This window comes from Trichomycterus rosablanca, chromosome 20, assembly GCF_030014385.1.
Source record: "Trichomycterus rosablanca isolate fTriRos1 chromosome 20, fTriRos1.hap1, whole genome shotgun sequence".
Taxonomy (NCBI): domain Eukaryota; kingdom Metazoa; phylum Chordata; class Actinopteri; order Siluriformes; family Trichomycteridae; genus Trichomycterus; species Trichomycterus rosablanca.
Genome location: NC_086007.1, coordinates 12,710,118 through 12,729,461, shown reverse-complemented (window position 1 = coordinate 12,729,461; position 19,344 = coordinate 12,710,118). Strand labels below are relative to the sequence as shown.

General features: G+C 38.8%; 2 protein-coding genes across 2 annotated transcripts in view; both read right to left on the bottom strand.

Moving 5' to 3' along the window:
• Window positions 1-504: 504 nt before the first annotated feature.
• LOC134334907 (galectin-9-like) lies at window positions 505-12,526 on the bottom strand. The gene is made up of 9 exons (XM_063017373.1): window positions 12,491-12,526; window positions 10,561-10,649; window positions 9,513-9,720; window positions 7,775-7,894; window positions 5,321-5,350; window positions 2,839-2,868; window positions 2,653-2,741; window positions 921-1,077; window positions 505-793 (listed from the first exon to the last, which is right to left on the bottom strand). Exons 1-9 carry the CDS (start codon window positions 12,524-12,526, stop codon window positions 635-637), a joined length of 918 nt encoding a protein of 305 aa, XP_062873443.1. The 3' UTR covers window positions 505-634.
• A 4,766-nt stretch (window positions 12,527-17,292) lies between these two features.
• LOC134334235 (kinase suppressor of Ras 1-like) overlaps window positions 17,293-19,344 on the bottom strand; it is a 58,289-nt gene continuing 56,237 nt past the window's right edge. The window contains exons 16-18 of the mRNA XM_063016473.1: window positions 19,104-19,232; window positions 18,576-18,711; window positions 17,293-17,629 (exon numbers count right to left, since the gene is read on the bottom strand). Coding sequence (XP_062872543.1) covers window positions 17,483-17,629; window positions 18,576-18,711; window positions 19,104-19,232 — 412 coding nt within the window. The 3' untranslated portion in view covers window positions 17,293-17,482. The remainder of the gene's footprint in view (window positions 17,630-18,575; window positions 18,712-19,103; window positions 19,233-19,344) is intronic.

Below are 19,344 nucleotides of genomic sequence, written 5' to 3'. Positions count from 1 at the left end.
TTTCACACTACACCATCTATCACGAGCTTCTCTGGTCTCCCAAACTATGTTTTGTCATGAAAACAAACACGAGTAGTGACGAGGGGTTTAATGATACCACGTCCGAAAATGCACGTTAACAAGTAGCGAGCGATCAAAGTTTGTGCGCTGATGTGCAGCGTAACAGCAAGGAGAAAAAATAAATGAATCTGAGTGGATTTGAGGAAGATTAATAAATATGTTTTGTAATGTAATGTTGGTGTTATGTTTTGTAGAGAACGATCAGGTCAGAAACACTGTAAAACTTGTGTGTGTGCCGATGTATTCTGATATAAACTATATTATGCCCGTCCCACCTTTTCACAACTTGCGTTCTCATTGGCTGTTCAACATAGCACTCATTGCCAGTTGGGCGACTTAGATCCAGATATCTGACAAGCTAGATATCTCTCTTCGAGCTGCTTGAATTGAGTTGTTGAGCAGTTCACACATAGCGATTGAGAGCCGAGTTTAGATCGCCGAGCGAACGCAGAGTTGCTCCCGAGCCGGCGAATCTAGCGCAGACCAGTCGGCGAGCGAAAATCAGGGCAAAAATCGTGTAGTGTGAACTAGGCATTAAAGAAAGTACTGCTACAATATTTCAAAAACAGTTTGGCTAAAAATTTGGTGTGATGTCCACAGAGCTCAGACTCAGGTCACCAGCCACCTCCAGGAAATCAATCTCCTCTAACTGGGTGAAGCGGTGCTTGAATGTTTGCACTTGCTGGCCGTTAACAAAGACACTGTAATGCTCGGGGTTGCAAGCGATGACCACCTGAAATGAGAATAATTGTCACACAGAGGCAGGTTTAGTCTCGCTCATTACCTTTAGCCTGTAACGTCTGAATTAAAGAAATCTATTCTACTGTAACAGACTTGAGCTTTCGATCCGCTGTGTGTACCTGAAAGTTCTGTCCCTTGTGAAAGGGCATGTCACTAGAGATCTCCTCCAGGCCCCACTGCTCCATTGTTTTATTGTTGCACACAACCACGTTCTGATCAAAGCGAGGATTGTAGTGAAAGGCAGTTCCATTTTTGTGAGACAGGTTAATCCTGATTCTGGTGACACATTATCAAAGCAGTTAGAACTTTTTGCAGATTTTTTTAGGTTGTAAAAACCTCAAGACACATTCAAGCTAACATTCCTTCTAATGACATCCAATTATGCCACTTCAGACATGCAGTAGAAAAAATATAATAGCAATGTGTAATCAATGAGTTGTTAGGAAACTCAGTACCTTTATTGTTAGGAAACTCAGTATTGTTATTCTAACAGTTATTTCTGCCATTCTAGAGCTGCCCTGGTCTTTTAATGCTGATATTGTACATGTCAGTATCTATCCGAACTCTTATCAGATCAGTAAGTGTCACATATTCAGTCTGTCTAGACTTTTGGAGTTTAAGTACCATGCCCCCTCTCCCCGGGAGAGCTCACAGTCTCCAGCCAACGCCCCTTTTGTGATTGGCCTCCAGCTAATTAGCCACAGCTGAAGCTAGTCTGAACTAAAGGGATTTAAGAAGGCACCTGGGAAACAGTCTTTGGAGACTATTTTGACTTGGTCAGTTCGACTCGTTCGGTTCGATTTGGGTTGGTTAGGTTTGCTCCTGTTAGTCAGTCCTTGCTCCTGTTCCACGCTCATGTTTCGAAACAGCGTGACCTAATGAAACCTTTTCCGGGACAGTCATGTGACTCATTTTGATACGGACTTTGAAGCAACGTTTCGAAACGCTGAGCTTCAAATGAATCGATTCAGATTCGAATACGAGTTTCGAGGTTGACCTCACTAGTTGTAGCATTTAGCTTAGTTTAGGTTTATGTTTTCTGTGTTTAGATTAGTGTTAGCATTTAGCATTTAGATTAGCATTTAGCATAGGTCTTGTGTTTGCTTGTCTTGTTTAAACCTTTCTTGTGTAACTCTGTCTTGCCTTGTGTTTTGTTATTATTAAACTTAATTACCCATCTCTGTGTGTGTGTCCGCCCCCTTGTCTTGTCCTAGCCCAAATCGTTACAGTAAGGTTATCTGGGGGATGGTTTAGGTTCAGTGGACATTCAGACTTATACTGACATTGTAGAGAAACATGTATCTGCATACACTTGGCTTGTATACTTTTAGAATATTGAAGCAGTTGTAGTCTAGCGGTTAAGGTACTGGACTAGTAAGCAGAGGGTCACTGGTTTAAGCCCCACTACTGCCAGGTTGCTGCTGTTGGGTCCTTGAGCAAGACCCTTATCCCTCAATTGCTTAGACAGTATACATTCACAGTTCACTTGGATAAAGGCATCTGCTAAATGCTGAAAATGTAAATGTAGAATATCCTAAATGTAGACAATCCAATCCAATCTTTCTCAAACAAATAAAGAAAAGATTTGGAACAGTTATAATACTCATTAAGTATTCACAAGACGGTTGGTCAGGATTATATTTAATATGACTCCACTGGTGGTGAGAGGTCAAATTCGTTTCCCAATAAATTAATAAAAACTTTTGCAAAAAAGAGGGGTTGGCAATGTGGGATATCTGGCAACTCTAAATGAGCAGTTTCACACAAAACATGACTAATAAATGAAACAATACATACTGTTGCACATATAAAATCACTCATATAAACTCCAAAATAGAGCAACCATCTGACCTATCAGCCTGGGGGTTAATCACTCCTTGGACTGAAATGTATTTGCCAGGCCGCAGTCCGCCATTAATGGTAGTTTGGTATGGCACATTCTAATAGTAAAGAAAATACAAAAGTCATATTATAAGCATATCACCATAACATACTATATAATATGAACTAATCTAGGGATGTGATGAGTGTACTTACAAGGCTTGCTGGAGCTGGAAGTGAAGGTACCTGCAGTTAAAAAGTACAACATAGATTAATATTTTGATTGATGATGAATATATGTAAAAACGGGCACATGTAGTCTTAGTTTTAGAAAGAGATACTGTGGCTGCAGTCTATTTATTACTGATCATGGCGGCTCTAACCCAGAGATGTACATAATTCCATAGTGAATAAGAAGATACAACTTGTTTATAGATGATAGATGGACAGCTGGACAAACAAACAGGAGTACATTATTGATCCCTGAGGGAAATTATTTAAAGCAGGAGATCAGCTGCCCGAAGTGGGATTTGATACAATGCTGTAGTGCATGAAGGGTAAACTCTATAGCTCAATGGATACCCTTTCAGTAACTCATACATTCACCAACTCACTCATACCTAGGGACAACTGAAAGCAGCCAATCCAGCTACGCACAGGAAGGGTGAAGGAAACCAAAATTCATGGATGAGTACTATGTAGACACAAGAAAAAACCTTTGTTAAAATTTCTGTTACAGCAACTAGAGGCAGGAGTCGAAAACAGGTCCTGGGGACCCTGGAACAAACACTTCCTGTAGCTTTATCTTACCACCCTATATATAATTTACTTAGACTTTGATTGAATAGTAAGTCTCACTTCTTAAATACAAGCAGTAGGTTTATTGTGCCCAGTGTTTTTTTAAATGCTGTAAATCAGGGGTGTCAAACTCATTTTCACCGAGGGCCACATCTGCATTATGGTGGCTCTCAAAGGGCCGATTGTAACGTATCCTGCAGTGATTGCACTCTGCCATTTAAGTCTTGAACAATTTGTTGTTTTTCTTGGAGGCTAAATTCTGTGTTTGGTGTCAAAATGCCAAAATTATGCTGTATATTTATAATGTATATCTACATTTATATTGTACTCCTTTACTACAGACACGGCATCATAATACAAGAGACGCACCAGTTTCTCTTCTTAAAGCACAGACTTGTATTCACTTTCCCATCTTTCATTAAATTTCCTCCTTCTGCTTCAATTTCTCTTCTTGTACATTTTGTGATTATTTGTAGATATTTCTCAACATCACTTGTTGGGAAAAACTGCCTCAGTTGAACGCTGATGTAGAAACACCTCCATCTAGTGGGGGGAATGCGGTCACTTTGTGGGTCACAAAATCGGCATGCATTGTGGGAGATGCTGTTTACGTATGATTTTATAGTGTGTTTTAAGAGAATCATATGTCTTTTAAGCTCTTGCGGGCAACATAGAAAGACGTGCCGGGCCGGATTTGGTCCATGGGCCTTGAGTTTGACACGTGCTGTAGACCAAATGTAGTCATGATAAAGCAATAACTGAATAAGATTTATTTAGTAAATAAATAAATGTAATATTAATGTGTAGTACTTTAAATGTACTTTAAGTGTAGTACTGCATTTACAATACACTCACTGGTTACCACCACCCTTTTTAAAAACAAAAAACAGGACTGCAAAGTTTATTCATAGTGTCCAACTGTTGTCCCCTTTTGGACAACAATTGTTGACTATTGGGAAATACTTTCTTTTCTCCAAAATAATGCAATGGGCAGTCCCACTTTAAAGTAACCTAAATGGGACACAGCCTGTGTAACAATATGAAACTGGCTGGTTTTGGTCAGTGTGGGATGAATCACCAGAGACTAATTCATGACTATTACACCTTAATCTCAGTAAATTGATTTACATAGATTTACATAGAGGTTACTTACAGAATTCCCTGGAGGAAGAACAGGTGGCGGCTGAGAATGAAGCAAAATACATGCACATTAATGTACAAACCACATTTCCGTTGAGACATTTTGTAAAACACAATGAAATTAGGAAACTGTGATATGTTCATTTTCTTAAATCTTTATTTAACTAAATGCCTGCAAATTAGGAACAAAGGCAAAATAAAAGTTCAAGTTCAAGTTACAGTGTTCCACAATGAGCAGGTGAAATGATAACAGGTCAGGGAATCATGATTGGTATAAAAGGTGGATCCAAAGGCTCAATACTGTGTGCATTCGCTGAGTGTGAGATTCGCTGCCATCAAGGTTACGTTTTTTTTTCTTAAGAACTCAGGAACACACTGCCAGGCCAATGCCACCCTGATCAATGCATTATTCCTCGACTATGTGCAGGTGCCATCAATCAGCCAGTAGAGGTCGTAATTGCATCAGTTATGAGGTCCCTCTCCGGCTTGATTGAACAAAAGCCAATCATTGTTCATGTAGGTGCCCAGCCCTGCCAGATGGCAGAGCTGAGTTTCAAACCGTCACGTTTGAGATGTCAGCTCTGTTATGATAGCATGTTTTACCGCTGTGCCACATGAGTGGCTATGCCCATGTTTTTATTTTAAGTGTATGATATACAGTATGTCTTATATTTCCCGTATATAACGTTTAATACGTTTACATCAGATTGTAGGATGTTTAAGGAGAATTCTTTCTAATATTTACTGAGAGGTTACTTACAGCAAATCCTGGAGCATAAGCAAATTCTGGCTGAATGTATAACACAAGAAATGTAAAGACATTAATACCATCAAACTCAAAATCTAAATGTTTCAAAGCACAATGAATAAATAATTTTATAATTTTGCATTTTTCTATGAGACTCTTAAATAAAATGTAGTTTTTATAAACTAAACTAAACTAAAATGTACCTGCAATACTGGATGTCCAGGTGAAACACCCTGTAAAACACGAGATGTTTTTAGTAAATAAATGTAGACATCTACAAACAACCCAAATCCAGTTCAAATCCTACAAAAAAATTAAATAAATAAATAAATAAAAAGCATTATCAACCTCTGCCTCATGCATGACATCTATCCTGGTGAAGGTGGATCAAAGACTAGCACAAACCTTCTCCAACACATGTAAAACCATCAGGCTTTTATTTTAACCAACAAGTTCTAGATGCTAATACAGAGTTATAACATATACATAGTCTTTTTACTACTTGTGCCTTAACCAATGAGCAGCCGTTGCTGTTACAGCAACAATGAGATGATATCTCACCCAGCCTTCCGTCTCTCACATGGCAATTTTTTTTGGTAGAGCACCCAGAGAGTGTGACTGCTGGGATTTTAACACATCCAGTTCATTGTATGATTTTGACTAGGCCGCTCCAGTTGCATAACTAGTTTCATAACTTGGAGGGATCTTCAAAAAGTTTCTGCACTTTTATATTTTGGTTGGAAACGGTGAGAGTGGAAGGAAGTAGTAATTGGTCGTATCTGAGACTGAGAGGGAGAGCTTAAAGTCTGGGTTTAATGCCATCTGATTTCCACCTTTTTGGACACTCAAAGAAGCTTTAAGGGGAAGAAGATTTTCATGTGATGATGATGTGAGAGCAGCAGTGCATCAGTGGGTACACTCTCAACCAAAAACATTTTTTGCTGATGGCTTAAAAATGTTGGAACGACGCTGGGAAAAATGCATCAGAAGGTGACTGTAGAAAAGTGATGTCATTCGCTTTTGAAATTCTTAATAAATAGAGTTAAAAGGCACCCAGGTGGCACAGCAGGATATTCCGCTAGCACACCAGCACCGAGATTCTGAACTCCTCGGTTCGCGTTGACACCGGTTGGCTGGGCGTCATTTAGCGGGCATAATTGGCAGTGCCTGCAGGGAAGGATGACAGGAATATGTGGGTGGGGTCTTCAAACTCTGTGTTTGGTGGATAGAGGCACCTGTGCAGAGTGCATGGGTGGAAAAGGGTTCCGTTAAAGGGCTGTGCGTGGGTTGGAGGAGGCGTGAGCAGCAATATACCCTCCTCAACTGCAAAATATCGGGGCATAATACAGTATACTGTTTGTTGATTCAATTAAAGTTACACTCTAAAGTAACATTTTAAGCATTTGACCTGTTGATGTCTGATATAAGCATATAGACAGTAAATACTTACTGGGAAGCCAGGCTGGGGGAAGTGGGTCTGTAAAAAAAATAGTAATTTACTTAGTTCACCAACATTTTTAAACAAAGGCGAACAAACAAAATGTGCTTTAGTAGAAGCTGTGTACAGTTTTCTAAAATTACTCTCTTTTTAATCTGCTCTGTTACATCTTTTACATTCTATTATTCCAATCATTAAACCAAAAATACACAAAGGGAAATTCTTATGGGCAGCAGCCGTATGCATTTTGTCTCCTACACTTTGACGAGTGCAATGCGGATCAGCACTGGGTATGGAGAGACACACCCTGACAGCACTCTTTTTTCCTGTGCAGGTGCCATCAGTCAGCCAGCAGAGGTCGTAATTGCATTAGCTATAAGAGAGTCCCTATCCGTCTTAATATCCCACCCCTGTCTGAACAACAGGCCAATTGTTGTTCATGTGGCCACTCAGCCCAGCTGGTGTTCCAGCGTGTGTTTTACCACCGCGCCACCTGAGCGGCATTAAACAGAACTTTGGTAGTGTTTTTGAAATATTCATACTAATAAGGTCACTAAAGATGATTACCCTCTTGGTTATTAAATGAACTAGTTAGGAAACACAGCCAGGCTTAACTTAAGTCAATCATGTACAATATAAATCTCACTTATTCTAAACATTATAATCAAAGTAAAGCATTAAAGTTTCTACTGCAACAATAACAACAATGACAGAGATTGTATTAATGTAAAGAAAACTTTTGCCTATTATGTGGACATACTTCAACTAATAGATAAATGTATAGGAAAGTTGGTGGCTCTGTCACATTTTTTAGTGTATTGTGAGCATCAAAGTATGAATTCATTATATTTATGAAATTTACATAAGTTGGTCAGTGAAAACACTGAAAATCTATTCTTTGTCATTTTGATTTAATTAAATAATTTCAGTTTAATTTCAGAAATGGGGGTGTAGTATTTGTTACATAACTATATTTAATAATCCAGATTTGAGCAAGTTTTGTAAATGTTGTTTAAAGGTATTCTCACCACAGGGCTCTGAAAGGCAATGGAATGAATTTCCACCTTTCCTTCCACTAAGATAGTGTCCACCTTGTTAAATGGAATACGGTGCTTGTAGTCCATGATGTGATTACCATTGACACTTATCTGTAAAAACACACTATTAGATTAATATGCAGCTGTTAGGATTATGCATCACACATTTCTTCACAAGACACATTCAGGACAATAATTATGTTAACTTACTATATGATTCAAATAAATCACGATAAATTAAGAACCATATTTGAACCACCTATGTCAAGCAGGACTTTATACCAATTGTTGACATAGATAGATAGATAGATAGATAGATAGATAGATAGATAGATAGATAGATAGATAGATAGATAGATAGATAGATAGATAGATAGATAGATAGATAGATAGATAGATAGATAGATAGATAGATAGATAGATAGATAGATAGATACTTTATTGATCCCGAAGGAAATTAGCATAGAATAATACAACAAATAATTAACAGTACAAAATAAGACAAAAGCAAACAGAAAAACTAGAACTGAGTAGTTCTTCTATTTTACATAAAATGTAATGACTATGCATGAGGTATAGTTGCAGTGTAAAGATTGAATAGTAATTAAATTATTAAATAGTAAAGTGACATGTGACAATATTGCACAATGAGGCCAATATAGCCATATATATACACATACATACATTAAATGTGTTAAGCCTTATATACTACAAACAGATCAAGTATGGCTATGGTTTTTTATTTCTGCACACACCATGACAAGGCCCAAAATATATTTATTTATTAGGATTTTAACGTCATGTTTTACACACTTTGGTTACATTCATAACAGGACAGGAAATCACCCGTTACAGAATGTTAGGCAAAATTTTAAGGTGTCCATAAACCTTTGGTAACTTGTCCTTCTCCTCTTCAGTACACCACAGTACCTGTTTAAACAGGTTTTACGTCCTCTTCGATACTAACAACCCCAGTACCATAACCATTAACTTGGCTCTGGGCTATGCTCGTAAATAGTTCTATTTGTGCCCTACCATTAAAATTCAACTGGGTGCCCAGGTGGCGCAGCAGGATATTCCGCTAGCACACCAGTGCAGAAATGTTGAACTCCTTGGTTGGAGACTCGGCGTTGCTACCGGTTGGCTGGGTGCCATCTAGCGGGCATAATTGGCAGTGCCTGCAGCAGACACGTTTCTGCTAGGGCGGGATGATTATGTGGACTGTGTGGGTGGGGTTTTCAAATGCTCTGTAAGGACCCTGATTGGCAGATAGAGAGGCGCCTGCGCAGAATGCATGGGTGAAAAAGGGTTCTGCTAAGGGCTGCAGGCGAGTCGGAGGAGGAGTGAGCAGCAATATACCAACCTCGACCGCAATCGGGGATCCCCCAGCAGCGGAAGACAAACTGACTACGCTAAATTGGAAGAAAAATGGGAGAAAATGCCTAAATAAAATAGAAAAAACAAATTCAACTAAGCTTGGACATAGGCTCACATTGTCACATAGCTAATGACACTGGAGTAGAAAATCTGAGCAGCAAGATTTCTTTAAAAGAACTTGATGTTCTAACACACAAGATTCGTCAGTTCACAAGTTTTATATCTCCAATTCACCTCACTTGCATGTCTTTGGACTGTGGAGGAAATGTATGTTTTCATTATATTAACATATACAAAATCAGATATGACTGAACGTATTGTTTATGGGGTAAAAGAAGTAAATGCACGTCACCTTGTATGATTCATGTGTGACCAGGACAATTAGCATGAAGGGACTGCCCATGGGTAACAGAGCCTGTTGTATGTTTTCCTCATCGCCCCAATCTGAATTCCAGTAGGTGTTGGTCACTATGTATTCAGGCCCGCTGTCATAGCGAGGGTTAATGTGCAGGGCAATATCAGCTTCAGATCTGGAACCACACTGGAGGTTCACTGAAAACCTAGCGTTCAGGTTGAGAGATAAAATATGGTATACGAAAAATAAAAGAGGTTAAGAATGGCTGCTATACCAGTTTTACCTTAGCTGTCTTTTTGACTTTCATCTTGTATGCTATAAATGTATACTATAAATGTATATAGCAAAAACAGGTGACATTAAACTGGACTCTACAGACACAATTAGTCAGTGTCTCATGGAGGGAGGCTGGGTTTGGTATTACCTCATTATTGCTGCAAAGGGGACTTGTACTGACTTGTGAAGACCCTGGCACAAGCAGCAGAAAAATAATAAAGACAGTGGTTCTTTTGCAGAAGTCTGACACTAGCTTATTAAAAAGCAATTCCCCTAAACTAGGGTCTTTCTGAAGCAAATTAGATTAAAGTTCACTTTTTAAAGAAACATGACAAGTTTATTTTGGCTTTTTGTTTGTTGTCTTGTTGAAATGTCCAAATTTAGTTTATTAAATTCTCCCCAGATATAGTTCTTGGGATCATAAATGCAACATTTCCTTTTCCCAACATTATATAAGGAATTATTGCCAAAGATTTCACTTTGATCTGACCATTGGACCATTGGAGTTGTGGATTGTAGAAACTTAGTTAATTGCTAATTGTTTCCTATGTAACTGTTGTTACTTCTGTTTCAGGTCATCATGTAACTCATTTTCAGTGACTGCTAGCTTTTCAGCTTGTTTTTTTTTGTGCATCGTCAGTCTAAGATAGCATTTACAAAAAAATTCTTGTTCTATTATTACCAGTGTATATAATTAGGGACTAAAACTGTAGAGTATTTATCTACTGGAAGTATCCATCTACTAGGTTAAAGTACAAGTCTGTTTCACCTGTCAGTATCTGGTAAAACTCGTCCAATCACAGTGATGGTTCTACCCTCCTGCAGGCCTCCTTGAATAGGGCCAGTAAAAGGAATTTGCTGTTGAAAACAACATCAGATTTATGTTACAACACTAAGTAACACGTAACCAAGTAAGCTAAAAATTTATTTTTATACATCATTTTTACACACTTTGGTTAGATTCATGACAGAACAGGTAGTTACTCGTTACACAAGATTCATTAGTTCACAAGTTTTAATGTCAAACACAGTCATGGACAATTTTGTATCTTCAATTCACTTCACTTGCATGTTTTTGGACAGTGGGAGGAAAACGGAGCTCCCAGAGGAAACCCACACAGCCACGGGGGGAAAACTGAAAATTCCACACAGAAAGGACCCAGACCGTCCCACCTTGGGTTTGAACCCAGGACCTTCCTGCTGTGAGGCGACAGTGGGGTTGTATATATGTATGGATTAGTTAATGTACCTCTATTCCTGCATTTCAGGCCTGCAACACATTTCAAAAAAAGTTGGGACGGGGGCAATTTAGGGCTAGTAATGAGGTGAAAAAACTAAATAATGATGTGATTCCAAACAGTAATAAATAAATAAATACATAAAATAAATAAAGGGCTCAAAGTCATCTGATCATCACACAGTGGAAACGTGTATTTTGGTCAGATGAATCAGCATTCCAGGTCTTTTTTGGAATAAATGGACGCCGTGTGCTCTGAAGATGAAAAAGACAATCCAGACTGTTATCAGCAACAAAGTCCAAAAGCCAGGGTCTGTCATGGTATGGGGTTGTGTCAGTGCCCTTGGCAAAGGTCATTTACACTTCTGTGATGGCAGCATTATTGCAGAAAAGTACACTGAGATCTTAGAGCAACATGTGCTGCCTTCAAGACGTCATCTTTTCCAGGGACGTTCATGCATTTTTCAACAAGACAATGCAAAACCACATGCTGCACACATTACAAAGGCATGGCTGCAGAAGAAGAGGGTACTGTACTGGCCTGGCCTGCCTACAGTCCTGACCTGTCCCCAATAGAGAATGTGTGGAGAATTTTGAAAGCTGAAACACTAAATCACTTGGTATCCTCGGTGCCAAAACGTCTTTTAAGTGTGGTGAAAAGGAATGGCAACCTTACAAAGTGATAAATGCTTTACTGTCCCAACTGTTTTTGGAATGTGTTGCAGGTCTGAAATGCAGGAATGGGTGTTTATTAATAAATGAAATAAAGTTGAGCATGAACACATGAAGTCTCAGGTTTATACTGTCTGCAAATCAAAGTAAATGTAAGAAACTCTGTGTTTTTCCATACTGTCCCAACTTGTGTGTAATCATATTTAGCATTTAAACATGTTTAACTTTATAATCCAAATGTCAATGTATCATAGTATAATTACAATTGTGACCACACAACAAGAGAGAAAAACTAATTGAACCCCACATAATAATGTACGTTTAAGCACCTTGTTCAGAAAATCTGTATAGGATTTTATTGTATGTATGTATGTATGTATGTATGTATGTATGTATGTATGTCTGTCTGTCTGTCTGTCTGTCTGTCTGTCTGTCTGTCTGTCTGTCTGTCTGTCTGTCTGTCTGTCTGTCTGTCTGTCTGTCTGTCTGTCTGTATTTATTTATTTATTTATTTATTTATTTATAATATTTATTTATTATTATTTATTATTATTTATGTAAGTTAGTTAAAGAAAAGTCTTCCAAAAGGCATTGTAAGGCTTCTAAAGTAGTTCTTTTTTTTATTATTATTATTAGATGGAACCTTTTGGTAAGAGTATATGACAAAGCAATAATTAGTTACAACTGAATTAAGCATTACACATTGTTTCTTCATTCTGTTATACCTAAAACCCTATAATAAAACATTCATTGAGATATTATATGAATAAATAAATACATATTCACTTACAGGATTGGTAAATGGTTGTTGCTGGTAGAATGCCATTCTGCAAACTTTCAGCTTTATAAATGAGATGCAGTCTGCTTAATAAATCTGTAATTACGACAGAATGTGTTGCGTGACCTACAGTCCATGCAGCTTTGCCTTTGTGTGGATTTGGTGTGTTGTGATTGGCTCTTTCCAGGTAAAAGGATTGACCGATCACTACACGTCACATTGAAGCTGCATTTTCTTTGGTTTTGTCAAGAATAATAAGGGGCCTATGCAGTGTCTGCTACCATTCAGTAGTATTAAAAGAAAACAAGTTTAAACAAGATAAAACAGTGCTGCATTGTTCAGGTCAGACAGCATTCATGGGAAATCCACACACTCACTTTGAGAAATAAAAGACAGCTGAAATGCAGGGCTTCCAAGCCCTATTTGGCTGGGGACCCCATACTAAAATGTTACATTTCCATGTTTTCCATGCCACAAAATGTTTTTGTTCCAATACAATATAGTCCACAGAATGTTAACTAGCTTATTTAATATACTAAACCAATCACGCTTTCATAAACTGCAAATATTGTATTTCAGCATGTGCAGATCAATATGTCACATTTAATGGTGATATCAAAAAGAGGACGATCTCATTCATGTAGCTGATATCGTCATGAGGGTGTGTAAGTGTGTGTGTTGCAAACTGAAAATAGACTAAAATTTGAAAGGCAAATCTTTTAGGTAAAGCATTTAGCTCCATCACCTGAGACATTTCCACCATTCAGATAATAACCTAACCAAAGATTTCATACTGAAATCAGCTCTATAAAACAACATGACCTTTTTGTGTGGAGTTTGCATGTTCTCCCCTAACTGCGTGGGTTTTCTCCAGAAGCTGTTTTCCTCCCACATGCACATTACTACCAACTTTTTATAAACGGATTTAAGAGTAATATATATTTTTTAAAGTCAGCAGTTAGAGTTCTTTCTGTGTGGAGTTTGCATGTTCTCCCAGTGTCTGTGTGGGTTTCCGTCAGGTTCTTCGGTTTTCTCCCACAGTCCAAAGACATGCAGTTGGAGATACTACAATCGCCCTGTGTGTGTGTGTGTGTGTGTGTGTGTGAATGTGTGTATGTGTATATGTTTGCCCTGTGATGGATCAGCAGCCTGTCTGGGGTGTTTCCTGCCTTTCACCATGTGAATCAGACCCAGAGTGACCCTGAATAGAATAAAGCGGTGGTAAAACAATGAATGAATGTATTTTAATTACTATTTCACTTTCTTTAAAAGGTTTAGTGACTGCAGTGAGATACTGCAGTTAGTGTTTGGAGATTAATTATGTAGATTGTTGAATGAATGTTAAATAAATGTTTTTAGACCAAACAGTACAAACAAATATTGAAGAATTTCCCATAATCATATAGCAATGTTTTAACCAACAAGCATGTTCACATGATTCCTTCCAGCAATCTTTATTGTTTTTTAATTAAAATAAAAAACCCAACATAATAAATCCTTACATATTCACATGCTGTACAAAACACATTCTCACAGGACATTAAAAGTAAAGGCAGAATATACAATGTGTTCAATAACGTTCATTCCATAAGTCAATCCATAAAACAGGAATAAAGTACCTATTTAATAATTCTGCACTGAACATATTTATAATCTACATATACAAATTTGTACAAATAATAACAGAAAGCTTAGCCATGTCTTAAATAAAAACTATATTTACAGTTTCTGGTTACATAAAAGTTTTGCTGTTGAGTAAATACTCGAGCGCTGAAGTCAACAGAAGTTTAATTTAACTGCCCAAAACTTCACATCGTCAAAACCACCCCAAAATTAAAATGCTAAGCGTGTTGAACACACACGGTTCCTTATAGTGCAAATAAGAACCCTGTTAAAATACTCAGAACATTGTACTTTTCATATTTACCACACACTTAATTACCCTGAACATTTTTCTTACAGTTACACGTTTCTACTAGTTGGAAAGGCTCAATTTTCTACTTTTATTTTAGCTCTATTTAACTACTCAGATAAACATACACATCAAACCTGGTCATTCTTTGCAGACAAAGAGAAAAATAGAAACAGGTTTATATACAATGTTTCGCTGTTGAGTAAAGTGCAAAAAACTTGCCAGTTTTAAACAATACAGACTAGGACACTTACATTAGCTTTAACAGACTGAGTAAGGCATGAAGGAAAGGTCAGCAGAATTACAGTTTCACATTTTATTCTGGTTTAGCAAATAGAAACAGCTTCCAGGTACAAACATCTGAGAGCATTCAAAGAGGATTGATAAAACACGCTAGCACACCAGAGCTGACATTCCAAACTTGTCGGGTGGCTACAGGAACAACGACTGGCTTGTTGTTCATACAGGGAGGGAAAAGCCGGAAAGAGATTCCTCATAACTGATGCAATTACGACCTCTGCTGGCTGATTGATTGTGTCAGCACAGAGTTGAGGAATAATGTGATCAGGGTGTGGCTCCCCGTACATAAAGTTGATCCGCATACGATCTCGCTTCGTGCAGGTGAAAAGATGCAGTCGGCTACTGCACACGTCAGACGGAGCGTGTGTCAGTCCAGGAGTCAAGAGACAGTTCGCTTTCCTCAATCGGGGCGGGGGTCAGCACCAGTAGAGAGGAAGCATTACGCAATTGGGTAAAAATTGGACACGCTAAAAATCGGGAGATAAGGGAGAAAATGTATAAAAAAGAGGATTCTCTCCTAAAATCAGAGTAGATATAGGGATATTCTACATATTTCTACAAATCTTAGATTATCAGAGGTGGGTGTAATAAAAATATTTCTAAAGTACTGTTACTTAAAAATATTGACTGTAGAAGCAGCCATCCAAATGTGGACTGAGCTGAAAATTCAGCTTTATAATAATAATTCATTTATAAGCTGCTTTTAAAAAAACTCAAGGACACTGTACAACCACAGAATGTATATCCAGCTGGATCCAGCCACATAGTATAAACCAGAAAAGGCAACACAGCTAGAATTAAATACAGTAAAGTCTGTATGCAAGTGGCACCTTGCTATCCATAAAGTACTGTAAATATATTGTAGGCAACAGTGCCAGAGTAACACTTACAATTTTATGTTCATCTCAGACACAAATACAAACTAAAGTAAATGCAAAATATAGGAATTCCTTTCATGGACCAGCCATACTCTTGTTAACTGCAGCTAACAAAAAACTAACCGCATTATTCGTAAATGTACGGGCAGCAGGAGCGCATTCCCTGGCTACACTGCTCCCGCAGACAGTGATGATGCCACGAGCTGGCAGACAGGAATAATTGTGATTAGAAGAGGAGTTGAAAAGGGCATAGAAGAGAAGGAGATATGAGAAATGAGAATAGGAATGAATTTTGAGGTGCAGCACAGAAGTAGGAGGGTGATGGGATCCAGGTAAGAGGAGAGATCAGCAGAAACAGGTGATTCAGTCCAGTCCCAGCAGAGAAAAGGAAACAGAAGGAGAAAAGAGACATTAGAGAGAATAGAAACACACACTTTACCTGGGTGTAAACTTTAGGTTTAAAAAATGTATACACACAGTACCCTATACTTTTATTGATACTGGTGTTGGATCACCCATTTCACACCGGACATGGAAACAACACTCACTTACATTTTTCCCAATTGTCCTCCCAATCTAGTCGTATCCAATTACCTAATTGCATTATGATTTCTCTCTACTGATGTTGATCTCCACCCTGGTTGAGAAGACCTGAGACTGACACACAGCCCCTCCGAAACGTGTGCAGTAGCCAACTGCATTTTTTCAACTGCACGAGGCCATACGAGTTCATATGCAGATCAGTTTTGTGTACGGAGAGACACACCCTGATCTGTGCAGGTGCCATCAATCAGCCAGCAGAGGTCGTAAGTGAGTCATGAGGTCCCTATCCGGCTTCCCGCCCTGAATGAACAGCCAATCGTTGTTCATGTAGGCGCCCAGCCTTTTGAACCAATGAGTTTGAAATGTCAGCTCTGGTGTGCTAGCATGTTTTACTGCTGCGCCACCTGAGCACCCACCCAGCCTTTGTTTTGCCGCTCAGGTGGCGCAGTAGTAAAAACACGCTGGAACACCAGAGCTGGGTTCTCGAATACATCGTATCGAGTCTCAGCTCTGCCTGCCGGCTGGGCTGAGCACCCGCATGAACAATGATTGGCCTGTTGTTCAGATAGGGGTGGGACATTAAAAAGCCGGACAGGGACTCTGTCATAACTAATGCAATTATGACCTCTGCTGGCACAGAGACGGGAAAAGAGTGCTGTCAGGGTGTGTCTCTCCGTACACAGGGCTGATCCAGATTGCACTCGTCAAAGTGTAGGTGACAAAATGCATACGGCTGCTGTCCACGTGTCGGAGGGGGCATGGGTTAGCTTCGTTCTCCTCAATCCGAGTGGGGATCGGCATTAGTGGAGAGGAAGCATGACGCAATCGGGAGAAAAAGGGGAGAACATGCAGAAACAAAATATATATATAAAAAAGCCTTTGTTTTGAAAGTAATAATAGAATTAGTCTGTGCTATACAAGCCAGCATTTTTAAATGGGTATTGTAACTTTTTACATACATCACCCAGCACTATGTGGAATCTTTACTACCTGTATGAGAAATATAACAGTAATGTTGCATCTGTTCTTGGGTCCTAGTTAGTATGCTACACCTGCTTTATAGAAAAGAAATAATGTATAGAAAAACTCTCTTTAACCTCTTAGTTAGAAGATACAGTTTCTCAGACTAGACATTCACATTTAAGACTTATATTTATTTACAAAAATAAATAACCTATCAGTGTTAAACAGATTGACAGCACACATAAAAATGTAAAACTATAAATCAGATACTTAACACACTACAAAAAGGCTCAGGCAACTCGCTAGGCTGAACAGATAGACTCATTTCACTGTGGAAATGAGTTCTCTCTCTCCATCTCATTCTGTGCAGTGTGGCAGTGCAGGAGTCCAGCATGCAAACCCACAACTCTATGATACATACTCAGCAGACTTCCAGAAATGTCCAGGGTGAGAGAGTCTGCGGTTCAGTTTGGGAAGCTTCTCTAGCAGGTCAGCTAGCACAGAAAATGAGGGTCTGTCCCTTGGCTCAAACGACCAGCACGCAGACAAGATGTCCTATTAGGGTAGACACAACAGACACGTCAATTAACAAGTGAATGTGCATTAAAAAGTTGGAAATGTAGTGCATCATTAGTTCAAAATTAGCATAAAATAAGCAGAAATTCTCCCGACTTTTAACGCATCCAATTACCCGATTGCATGGCGATCCCCAGCCTGACTGAGGAGAGCGAAACTGACACACGCCCCCTCCGACACCATGTGCAGTAGCCGACTGCATCAGTTTTGTGTACAGAAAGCCACACCCTGATCAACGCATTATCCCTCGTCTCTGTGCAGGCACCATCAATCAGCCAGCAGAGGTCGTAATTGCCTCGGTTATGAGGAGTTCCTATCTGCCTCCCAGCCTGTATGAACAACAGTCATTCGTTGTTCATGTAGATGCCCAGCCCAGCCAGATGGCAGATGGTTTGAAATGTCAGTTCTGGTGTGCTAGCTTGTTTTACCACTGCACCACTTGAGCGCAGCATACACATTTTTGAAAAGGGGGGGTCCCAATGCTTTGGCTCTTAGTGTATGTCATGGAAGTTTTGGTCCCTAAGTTAAATTATTATTGTTTATGATTTTTGATTGCTGTATCAGATCTAAATTATTGTTTTAAATCAGCGCTTCCCAACCTTTTTTGCACCACGGACCGGTTTCATATAAAATATAATTTCATGGACCGGCGGGGGCGGAGGGACTTAAAACAGAATAACTATACTGCTCACAAATGAGCTTTTTTTCACTGCAACGAGACGCTGTGTCCACCTGGGGGTGATATGAGACAATAAACACCCATGTGTTGGAAATAAAAGTGTTTTCATGGCTGATGTAGCGATCTCTAATTATTTATTCTTTATGTGAGGCCCGGTGGTTGGGGAACCCTGTTTTAAATGGAAAAAAACCTAAAATGCTTAAAACTCTGACAGTAGTAATCAGTAACGTGAAGTTCTGGTCTCACCGTGACCTCCTTGCCCAAGCTGATCTGGGCTAGCTGCTGCTTGATGCCTTCTCCACTGCCTAGTAGCCAGATAGCAGCCTCGGCGGGCTGGTTTTTAATCGGCCAGTCTCGTGCCTGCAGCTCATACCAGATAGTGCTAGAATATAAACACAATAAATATTTTCATTTATTAATTTGACAGATACCAGGCAGAATACAGATTAAGATGTCAAATAATATAGTTCAGATGTTAAGCTTCAGTTAAATAACCTAAACTAAGTGTAAAGATTATAGAAACTAATAATAATTTGTTACATTTTACTCCTATCAAAAAATTTTTATATTTAATGGGATTTTTTATTTTAAAAAGGTGTAATTTACAGTTTTTTCAACAGCCCACATTTTACTTTCATACGTCAGTCCCATACAACGCAGTGGAAATAAAAATAATGTTATTGTAGTCATTACTGGCTTTGTTTTTTTTTCTCAACCTAGTTATAGTTAAATACTAGAAGCTAGGAAGAGGAAATATTTAGTCATGGTTTTTACCCGAAGGCATAAACGTCAGCATCTTTGGAAAAAGGTAACTGGTCTTCATTGCCAGGGCACATCTTCTGCACAATCTCAGGAGCTAGGTAGTAGATCCAGCCCTGAGGAAGCTTCAGCTCATTTTCTCGACTTAAAAAAACAACAACACACACACACACAGTATAAGTTACTGCACTACTACTAAACTACTACTTCAAACTACTACTATAATGCATTGTCTAAAACCAAACCCACAATATAT